General features: G+C 35.8%; 1 protein-coding gene across 1 annotated transcript; it reads left to right on the top strand.

Annotated features, from left to right (window-relative positions):
• Nucleotides 1-2539: 2539 nt before the first annotated feature.
• Nucleotides 2540-5365, top strand: LOC124095179 (meiosis-specific coiled-coil domain-containing protein MEIOC). Its single transcript, XM_046448353.1, has one exon. The coding sequence runs from the start codon at nt 2540-2542 to the stop codon at nt 5363-5365; it is 2826 nt and encodes a 941-aa protein (XP_046304309.1).
• Nucleotides 5366-11860: the final 6495 nt, after the last annotated feature.

Raw genomic sequence — 11860 nt, 5'->3', positions numbered from 1 at the left:
TAATATTTCTCTCTTTTTTCTCACTTGCTTAATGCACTGGCTAAAATATCCAATAAAATTTTATAAAAAATAAAAAAGCTGAGAAAAAATTGCCTTGCTCCCAACTTTCTAGGGAACATGTTCACTTTTTTATCCTTATGATGAGTATCAGGAAGTTTTCATAAAGGTCTTCTATCAGATTGAAGAAACTCCTTTATGCTCCCAATTTGTGTAGATGTTATACCATGGATGAGTTTGTCAAATACTTGTTGTCCATCTATTAATATGGTCATATCATTTCTTTCTTATTCTGTTAATACAGTAATTTGTGGTAAGTGGTTTTAAAAAATTACACAAACCTCACATGACTAGTATGACCCACATTTGGTCATAGCATATCATTATTTTCGTATATTGCTAGTATTTTTAATTTTATTTTTTTCCCTGTGCTTGTGAGGGCTATTAGTCTACACTTCCCTTTTTTGTAATGTCTTTCTCAGATTTTCATATCAGGGTTGTGCTACCCTCAGGAAATCCGCTGGTAAGTGTTCCTCCTCCTCTATTTTCTAAAATAGATGATGTATGGTTGATGTTATTTCTTTCTCATTTTTTCCTGAATGTTTAATAGAATTCACTAGTGAAGTCTTCTGGGTCTGCAGTTTTCCTGGAAAAAAAAAATTTTTGTTTTTAATTTCAAATTCACTTTTGTTGACAAGTTACAAGTCCATTCAGATGTTCTGTTTCTTCTTTGGTCAATTTTGATGTTTTATCTTGTAAGGAATCTAACCATTTTTCAGCAAAGTGGTCAACTGATTATTTCCTTATTATTTTAATGTTTCTAGTGATGGTCCCTGTGGAATTCTTGTTATTGGTAATTTGTATTGTATCTGTTTTATCTTTTGATCAGTATGGCTAAAAGTTATGAATGTTATTAAATTTTTCAAAGAACCAACTTTTGGCCTTTTGGATTTTCTCTGTTATTTCTCTAGATCATTAATATCTGCTCTCTCTTCCTCCCTATTTGCCATCTACTTTAGACTTAATATTCTCTTTTTCTAGCTTTTTAAGGCAGTAGATTAAGCCATTGATTTTAACCCTTTTATTTATTCTAAGAAAACTTTTAATGATATGAATTTCCTTTTGTACACATTTTTATATGAATATTTAAAATTATTTCAAAATAAATTTAAATTTCCCTTGTGTTTTTCTTTGATCCATGGATCAAGAGATATCTTTATTTTCTTCTCATTTTAAAATAATTCTTTAACTGGATTTAGAACTTTAAGTTGAGAGAATTTTCTTAAGCACTTTTTAAGATGTGATTGCATGATCTTCTTTATACAATGCTTTGATTAGAATTCAGCCTCATTCCTACATTATTTATATCTATGAATTACACCTTTATTTTCTTCTAGCTACTTTGATGATATTCTTTATTACTGGTTTTCAACAATTTGACTGCTTTTTTTTTCTATTTAAACTTCTTTAGTATCTTTGAGTTTGTGGAATCTGTGAATTGGTAATTTTCACCTAATTGGAAATATTTCAGTCTTCTGGGCATCCAGTTGCAAATATGTTGTTATTATTTTTAATCAATTCAGACAGTTGTCATATTCTTCAAGTTTACATTACCGTTAGCAAATCTGAATTATTGATGCCTTCAGTAGACTCTGCTACAGCCCATATTTTATTGAAAAAAAAAATAACCTTTTCTACATGTGGTAAGGTGACTGACAAGCAAAGAAAATTCTGCTATGTGACAGCTATTCATTATGGGATTTTTTTGCATTGAAATATTTAAATATTCATTCCAAATATTTTCATCATTATTTTATTGTGATTATCATTTTAAGCAAACCCATAAAATAATTTCTATTTCTGATTATCTCAAACGTTTTATTAAACTTAATAGCGATGCTGCAAAAAACAAAAAATAGGCCTTTTCCAGTTCATTTCTCCTTCAGTGCAGAATGTAAATTTATTGTTAAAAGTCAAAACTTGGCAAAAAGCTTTCTCACAAGTTGAGAAAACACAAGAAACAATTATAAAATTTCAAAATTAAGCTGTGTACAGTATTTGAACTCTTGTTTAATTTGTTTACTTCCTTTTTCACATTTGTGGTGGTAAAAATGGCAGTCATTTAAGCAAATCTGTTTTCAATAATCCCATTTTGCTAAAGGCTTCAAAATTTTAAGTTTGGTGTTTTATCCAGTGACTACTTTTAATTAAAGATTCACAACTGATTTTAAACTAGTTGCAACAAAAATGAATAGAAGACTCATTTACAAAACAGAATTCAAATTCATTTTAAAACAAGATTGATTTGCGAAATGATCCTTCAAAGCACTTTTAAAGTCAGACAGCAAAGAAAAAAAATGGAGACAATGTAACGGCCTCTTCCCCGCCCCACCCTCCCGGCTCCGGACCCCCCACAGACCGGCTCCAGGCAGCGCCCGGGGCGGCAGTGGTGGGGTGCAGGCTGAGGGAGCTGGGCCTCGACGCCCTCCCTCACCCGGTACCCCAGGAGCCGTACCTAGTCCTGGAGGGGCTGGGGGTCCCCATGGAGCCTAAAGTAGCGTTCCGTGGAGGTGCGAATCGCTGCTGGAACCCCACTGTCGACACCAGCAGCAGATTATCCGATGTATTCAACAGCGTGATGTTGACTGGCTCCACTTCCTTCTATGATTGCTACAAATCGCAGAATGAAGACAATATAGACCTAAGGCAGACCTACACTCCACTTTCTTCATCCACAGAATATGCAAGTTCTATAGATTCTTCACTTTTCTATGTACCATGGTCTACTTATGGAGATGATATTAAACAATCTTCTAATTCCCAGATCAATGTAAAGAACAGGATTCAAACCGAAAGAAATGACTATGGCAGTGAAACAGACTTATATGGACTTGTGTCTAACATTCTGGAAGAACAAGATAAGTCACAGCCATATTTTGCTGAAGGGACCTGCTCGACCAATTTAAAGTCAGTTTGGCCAATGAACACAAGCAGATTTGTAGATCACCATGATCTCTTGACAGAAACCAAAAGGCCAATAGATATAGCTATCTCTCAGCAAGCCTTTTATAGTGGTGAATCTGTGTCAGCAGTGGAAAAGCAATACTTGCATAATAGTAATCTCACACCACAACAAAAAATAGATAAACTTTATCATGGATTTACTGGATTAGACCTTGAAGAACAATGGATATACCCCTCAAGAAGTGATCATTCTAACTGTTACAATATTCAGACAAATGATACAGCTAAGGCAACATTCCAAGAATATCCATTTATCAAAAACTGTTTTACACCACAAACTGGTCTGTCTGATATCATGAAAGAATCAGGAATTGATACTTACCCTTATGGAAGAGAGAAAATATGTGCTAAAGGTCTTGAAGCACCATTACAACAAAAAAGAGCAGAGATATTTCTTTCCCAATTTAATAGATACAATGAAAATGCAGATTATTGTAGATACCCAGAATATGCTCATCCTAACAAGGCTAAGCTTAATAAATGTTCAAATTTTAGTGTCCAGGATGGTAAAAAATTAGCCAGTGGCACACCCGAAACACCAACTGTAGAAGCAGATGCCTATACAAAGTTATTTCAGGTTAAACCAGCAAATCAGAAAAAAATGGAGGAGACAATGCCTGACCAGCAGAATTTCACATTTCCAAAAACCACACCACATTTAACTGAAAAACAGTTTGCAAAGGAAGCAGCAGCATTCACAGCTGATTTTGGCTTAAAATCAGAGTATGGACTAAAACCTCACACAGCTTGTCCAGCTAATAATGATTTTGCTAATGTCACAGAAAAGCAACAATTCGATAAGCCTGATCCCCCAAATTCTGAGTATTTTAAATCAGTGAATTTATTATCAAACTCAGCAACATCTTCAGGAGGTATCAATTTAAACAGACCAACTTGGATGAATATTCAAACAAAAAATAACACTCCTGTTCCTTATAGAAATCAAGGTAACTTGATGAAATTAAATAGTCATTTAAGTGCAGCTTCAAAAGGTTCTAACCATTCTTCAGATTTCCCCCAACTATCATCCACAAATTTAACCCCAAATAGCAATTTATTTCAGAAGTATTGCCAAGAAAACCCTTCAGCATTTTCTAGTTTTGATTTCAGTTACAATGGTGCAGAAAGAATTCAATCTGTCAATCACATGGAAGGACTGACAAAGACTGGAGAAGAAAATCTCTTTGAATCGGTTACAGATAAAAAAATAAAGCAGCCAAATGGATTTTGTGATAATTATTCAGCTCAGCAGTATGGGATCATTGAAAATGTAAACAAACATAATTTTCAAGCCAAGCCCCAGAGTGGACATTATGATCCTGAGGAAGGTCCGAAGCATTTAGATGGCTTATCTCAAAACAAATATCAAGATCTGTTGGAGTCACAGGGTCATTTTAATAGCCACCGACAAGGAAGTGGAGACAGCAATATTAATAGCCGTGTGAATCGCACACAGGCATCATGCTTTTCTAATAATTATATGATGGGAGATTTAAGGCATAATCAGGGTTTTCAACAACTTGGTTCAAATGGGTTTCCCCTAAGATCCACCCACCCATTTGGCCATTCAGTTGTTCCACTGTTGGATTCCTATGATTTGTTTTCTTATGATGACTTAAGCCATTTATACCCTTATTTTAATGATATGATGTATGGTGATAATTCCTTTTCTGGTTTCGTGCCAACTTTTGGATTTCAAAGACCAATTAAAACTCGAAGTGGACCAGCCAGTGAACTTCGTATTCGTCTAGAAGAGTGCTATGAACAATGGAGAGCATTAGAAAAGGAGAGAAAAAAGACTGAATTAGCTCTTGCCAAGAATTATCCAGGGAAAAAAGTATCCAGTACTAACAATACTCCATTTCCAAGGCTGACCTCCAACCCATCTAGAGTTGATCGCTTAATTGTGAATGAACTTCGAGAACAAGCCAGAGTTGTGACTTTACTAGGCAAAATGGAACGTCTTCAAAGCTCTCCCCTTCATGCCAATATCTCTACTGCTCTTGTTAGACACTTGGAATCCATTCACATTGTACAGTCACGTAGAAAGGATGAAATTGTTAATGCTTCAAATCGGCAAAGGCAAGGAGTGCCTAGATGCCAAGATGAAAGAGATGTTTTTGCCCTTGCGTCAGCAATTAAAGAGATGTGTGTGGCTACTCGGAAAGCACGCACTACTCTATGGTGCGCACTGCAGATGACCTTGCCAAAAACAGCAAGTATGGCTGGTCAAGCAGATGTGGAAAAGGCTTTCCAAGATATAGTAAACTGTGAAGAAAAAGTTCATGAAAGCATAAATAGTAGCAATCCAATGAACCAGAGAGGTGAAACAAACAAACATTAAGGAAATGCCAGCAGAAGGAAGAATTAAAAAGCTGATAAGTAAATGTATCAAGACATGCTAAAATTTTTAATGAACTTGTCAAATTTTCAGTACGTTAATTTTCTTTCAGATTTAAAGTTAATACCTTAATGAAGTCTAACTTCTATTTAAAAAACTACTTGGAATGAATGAGAATACAGTTTAAGGAAAATTCAAAGGTAAAGTTGACTACTCTAGGAGTTCTGAGTAGTCAAAGATAACAAGTTTATTTAAGTAAAATATTTCCTAACAGCTAAAATATTGCTTAATCCCATTCTGCAGTGCAGGTAAATGCAAATATGAAATTCTTCTAGGAGATAAGTTTCATTTAGTTCTGCCTTAGTATAATTCCAAATAATGAATCTTTAAATGACTGTAACCCAATTAAGGATACAGTCTAGTAACCAAGACAAGTTTTGATTGTGATATAAAAGTGTTTTCCTTACAAAACTGGATAATACCTAGGAAACAAAGGAAAACAGGGACAAACCCAATATTCATGTAAATTTAAAATAACTACCATATTTATAAATTTGAAATCTTAGTGTCTATATGGAGGGAAATGCATCTGATTCTCCTAAATTAGTGATAAAAGTGCCAGTGTAAAAACCATGCAAGTTACTGAATATAAAACCTGTTCAAATCATCTGTGTATATTCTTTAAAATTTAATTTTACTATCAATTATTAAATATTTCCAATTTTAAAGTATTTAAATTGAATCAAAACAAAACATTTCCTTTATCTGGATCTTTTAGACTTGATGCACAGTAACTAAAATAATGACTATTGTTTTAATACCCTTAGTTTGCTGTCTTTTATGAGGGTATCACGAAGTTCTAAAATGTATTTTTTTAAGGTTAATCTTTAACTAGTTTAGTTTGCAATTGGTTAGTGTATATTTTGTGTGGTTGTGTTCTTTAGTTTGCTTCTGTATTTTTTTAAAAAAGAGCACTTGAAAGGTTGGCTTTTTCTGTTTCTCATCACTTAATATCTTTATATGGAACCCAAGTAATTTATTCATTAATATGAATTGTTGGTATTATGTGACTCAGGAGATCTTGGGTTTTAACATTTCTACATGAGTTAAACTATAATATAATGTACTGATGAAATTTAATTGATTATATCCTTGACTAGAAATACTGATGTTTTAAATGTTGGTGTTTTCCTTAGTTTTAGAAATCCTGATATTTAAAAAAAAAAATAAATTTTCTTTAGATGATGTGCGGAAGAAACTGATTGAGAATGCAGGAGTAACTGTAGGGAGAAACATTTTGATCACTGATATGCCTTAGAACTACCCAAATCAATTACATTGAAGGCAGTAAAATAAAACAGATCACCCCACCACAGTCACTGCACAGAAAGTGGTTAAGTTTGACATTAAGACATGTTGGATGTTCTGAAAACAAATATTGTACTGAATTTAGTCTCTCAGGAAGAAATAAATTACTTTGTTGAAAAAAAAAAAAAAAAAAAAAAAGAAAAAAAATGTCTGTTGCTATGCTTAAATATTTTAAAATTCAACATCAGGCTTAATCCCCTAATATTTGTAGTTCAGTTCTTCAAGTATTATACATATTTAATCATTTTCTCCTCCCTTCTATATTCCTCGTTTGCAATCTTTTATATCCATTCATACTCATAAATGAAGGGCTCTTCTGCTTAGTCTAGGTCATTGGTAATTTTTAAATATAATTGTTAACTCTGTCGCCAGCAGCCAAAACTGGTTTTCTACTATTGCCCCAGTAAAACGTTTAGTTAAAATTTGTCCTGGATGTCTTATTTTTAAATGAAGTGTTATTAATAACAGTAGAAATTAAAATAAGCCTGGACTGGTTTGATGTACCTCTGCTTTTTCCTTTCAGATTCTGCCATGGTCTAGTCTAGTGATGTGGATGACACAGGTGCACTGAATAGAATTCTCACTTTAGCAGTGATTAACTCTGAAAAATCACCCACTGACAAAGCACCTTTCCTGCAGATTCTTTACAAATGCTATTTAACTCACGCATCCCTTTCAATGTCAGTGGGCAGAGAGCTCACTGAATAAAATGAAGTATGCTCAGATATGGATGGTTAGGGACAGCTATTGGATCCTTTTCATTGGATCCTTTATTAGTAAAGCCATACTAGCCATTTTAATAAATTAGCCCCAACATTTAACTGGCTTACACAATAGAATATGTTTCTTACTCATGTAATAGTCACTATATAGCTGTCTTATCCAAGTGATTCAGGAACCCAGGTTCCTGCCAACTTAGGATACCACATTTCAAATTGGCCCTTTTGTTGCCTGTGTCTGGGTGGTGGGATGGACAGAAAATGTCTTGAAAGTTTTCTCTGGAAGTGACACATCACATCCATTTATATTCTATAGCCAATTACTGGTCACATGGTCATGCAAGGAAACAAAAGACGAGAAAATATACTCCTTGGTTGGGCAGCCATCATTCAATTGAAATTTTGTAGTTTGGAAAGGATAGCATGATTTTTGTTTGACAGCAAGCCCTCATTACCGATTCTTAACTTCTTGTAATACATTGAAGTAAATTCCAGATGGGTCTATTATTAATGAAAAAAGGAGTGGAAAATTATAATTACAAAAAGGGAAAAGTCTGTCCTTTATGACACAAAATTTAGAACTCATGAAAGAAAAATAGTAGTTCATTCACAAAACATAAGCCATGACAACCAGCAAAAAATGGGTAATGACATGTAACTATAAAAATAGGAAAAGTGCCATTTTCTTTAGTATATGAGTGGTTCCTATAAGTCAAGAAGAAAATCCCATCAATCTAAAGGAAAAGTTCACCCTAAAAGGAAATATAATTATATTAAGCAATAAATTCAAAAGTAATCCAAAGTAAGATATCAATGACACAAATCAAACACTTTGTTGATCTTATGGGATACGGTATGGGAACACAAGCTATTGCTTATGAGAATATAAGTTGATTAAGATATTGCTTATGAGAATATAAGTTGATGAAACTTCTGTGCATATTAATTTATTTTAATAATTTTTATTCATTTTTTCACAAGGCAGGAAGCACTGTTGTATATCTTTATTTATTTGTGTTGCTAAGGATCAAACCCAGGGCTTCATACATGCCAGGCAGATGCACTACCACTGAGCCACATCCTCAGCCCGCATATTCTTTTCTCAGTAACAACCTAGGGGTCCATCAAGAGAATTCTAGCTAACTTGGGTTTTATCCATACATTGAAAAAGTGTGGAGCTGTTGAAAAGAATAACATGAATCTACATGCACTAACACATTAAGATTCTCTGACATGTTGGGCGAAAAATGTATCTGCATAAAATCTTCTCAAGAGAGTATTTATGAAAAAGTTATGTTTGGAAATATCTTTGACTGCATGTAAATGCATAGAAAAGTATAGGTATAAAGACCCAGATTTTACCCTTTGAGAAGAGGAATGGGATAGAAATGTTTAGACTTTTGTGCTTTCCATTCCTTACAATCACTTCTAATTTCTACAAGGACAATTCATATGCACATTACATTTGAAACCAGGCAATAGCAATGGTAGCTAAGTCAAGTGTATGGGTTCACAAAAGCTATACCTAAGAACTATGCTACTAGGTGAACCCCAGGAAAGGTAAATAAAGGCTGCCACTTAAGTCACATAGCATATCTTTGTCGTGTGTGTGTGTGTGTGTGTGTGTGTGTGTCAGAGAGAGAGAGAGAGAGAGAGAGAGAGAGAGTATGTGTGTTAGACTGTGAACCAGGCATATTCTCCCAATAAATTGTGAGTCCTGTAGGTAAGCATGCATTTGATCATCATTGCAAAGTGTTTCTTGTATTTATTGAACTCCAAAGAGGATTGAGAAGCTGCAAACAAATTTCAGGCCAATTAGCCAAAGGATCAAGCCACATGCTCCTGAATGATGACTCCATCACCTGGCCACAAGCAGCCAGAACTCAAAAGAGACTTCCTAGAATTTCTGCAGGTAACCTTCAGTTGGGTGGAGATGGTAGTTCTGTCTATTATTGGGCCATTTCAGCAATTAAATCAAGAGTCAAGGCCTCTTTAGAATTTAAAATGCCAGTGAAGGGAGAGGAAGTTAAAGTGTTAGGGAGGGGAAAAACCTTGTGGAACTCTGTCAAGAGCAACTTCCAAGGAGCTGTCTTGTTAATAACAAAGTCTAGAAGCTACCTTCTAACATGCTGATAACCTCACTGTGCTTACCAGAAATTAGCCTTCATTCTTCTAAGGAATGAAGCCCGGGCTGTGGGAAGATTCCTAGGTAAAATGCCTATTGGAGGCATTGAAGTCCAGGGCCTGGAGTTGGAAGTCAGTTGGACTGGGAAGCAGAACTGGGGCAGTACAAGGGCCTGCCCGTAGCCCAGAGAGGGTTTGCCAGTGACTGTCAACACAAAGGTCAAAGCATCTTGGATGGTCAAGGCAAGGGGTTGAAGTGGCTTCAGAGATGGAAGCTGCTCTAGCAGGTGCCACATTCCAAGCTGTGAGTGTCTCTGAGTATAAGAGGTCATAACCTAAGTAAAATCCAAAGTCAGTGTTGGAGCCTGAGGAGTTGGAACTCAGGTCAGAACCTGGGCTAGGAAGGGAGTAAGACCCAGTTCCTTGTGATCTGGGTCTGAGAATAGATTTGAGGAAGGGGAAGAACCAACCCCATTAGCTGAATGTGTTGAGTCTTTGGATAAAGTCCCTGGTGGTCCCAACAGACCATGTTTGGCCACTTGTTCCAATATTCCAACCAAAGAGAAAAGCAATGGTGAAGGTCAAGTGCAATGCCAGATTTGTGGGACCCCAATAGACCTCTAGGAGCCGAATCCAATGCAAGCTCGAGCCTGGACTCACAACCGTTCCCGATGCAGCGATCCCAGGGATTGAGTCCCGGTCCTTTGTTCAGTGAGATTTTATAGGATTTGGGGGGGATACTGTATGCGTCACAACATCACACAGCAAATCATTCCATACCATGGGAAAATCAACAACTCTTAACATTGATTAGCACATTCACTGGCGGGAACAAGTTGGGTAGGGGTGATTGGCTAGTACAAGAGGGGGATTCCTTTGAACTGATTGGTTTAAGTCACCAGGGGTGTTCGTGCTAAACTACATGGTTTCCCAACATTTTATCAACCACCATAAACTACTGGGGGGTCATCTGGCATCCCAGGTATTTTCCCTGTCTCGTGCTAATTGAGGTTGCTAGAATTGCTTTGGGTCCTCACCTAGTTTAACTGAGTCAGGGACACCTGGTGCTGCAGATCTCTCCTGTTATTTACAGATAAACAACTCAGCAGGGTGGGTATGTGCCTAGGAGTGCTCTGTGGGTTTTTCCCAGGACAAGGGTCACGCCCCTTTCCTTAGGATAGGCCTTGAGGTAGAAGCTGATTTCTCAAAAATGGAGTCACATCAGTTTCTCACAAGGAATTTTTATCAGTGTGGCCACACTGGGAAGAACAGATACAGTGACAAAAGGTCTGTCTTCAAGGAACTGACAGAACCTTTGAGGTTTTTACCCTTTGATAGAAAGGAGAACAAAGGTAAGTGTTGGGAATTTACATGAGTTTTGATATTTGCACAACTGGTAGAGTCAGTCATCCTGATCGAGCCATGGTTTGGTTCATCACTATCTCAGCACTGGTTGAGAATAGGAATGGGGTAGAAAAGTTTAGACTTTTGCACTTTCCATTCCTTATATGCACTTCTAATTTCTATAGGGACCAATGCATATGCACATTACATTTGAAATGAGGCAATAGCAATGGTAGCTAAGTCAAGTGTATGGGTTCACAAAAGCTTTACCTGAGAACTGTGCTACTAGTGAACCCCAGAACAGGTAAACAAAGGCTGCCACTTAAGTCACATAGCATATCTTTGCCATTTGTGCCATCTGTCTTATACTTATTTAAATAATTCTTCGACCTTTTCAGAAGTTTATGCTCCAAATTGAACATCATTTATAACAAATAGTAACGTATCTTTCAGAGTATTTCAACAGCGTCAGATTTTTTGAAAATGACAAAATTTATACTAGATATTAGATCAGTTTCAAATAAAGTCTGGAAACTAGATTATTGTACTTTCACTTTGTAACACTTTATTTACAACATGATTCAGAAGTCAAATGCATAAAACTCGTACTAAATCTATGATAATGGTTATGTAATTTATGAAGATGGATAAAACAAAGGGGACAAATCTGAGTAGGTTCAGGGTTTTATATTCTTTTGAAGTTAACTTTGACTTATAATCAATTCACACTAGATTGGTATAAATTTAAGATTATAATGTTTATGGTAACCACTTAAATAACTATTTTTTTTAAATGAACACAAAACAAATGAGAAGGGAATCAAGAGAACACTACAAAGTGCCCAGTTAAGCCCCCAAAGTAGGCAGGAGTGAAAACACACGAGAAACAGATGAAAGTCATTATTAATAGTGACTTTCCATGTAAAAGCATTAAACCCTAGAA

Source organism: Marmota monax, unplaced genomic scaffold, assembly GCF_021218885.2.
Source record: "Marmota monax isolate L192 unplaced genomic scaffold, Marmota_monax_Labrador192_F-V1.1 WCK01_AAM20220418_F8-fsc00066, whole genome shotgun sequence".
NCBI classification, from domain to species: domain Eukaryota; kingdom Metazoa; phylum Chordata; class Mammalia; order Rodentia; family Sciuridae; genus Marmota; species Marmota monax.
The sequence above is the reverse complement of the archived record's forward strand: the minus strand, read 5'-3'. Positions and strand labels throughout refer to the sequence as shown.

Coding starts and splice junctions, on each gene's coding strand:
- LOC124095179 (XM_046448353.1), top strand. CDS start 2,540: ATGGAGCCTAAAGTAGCGTTCCGTGGAGGTGCGAATCGCTGCTGGAAC.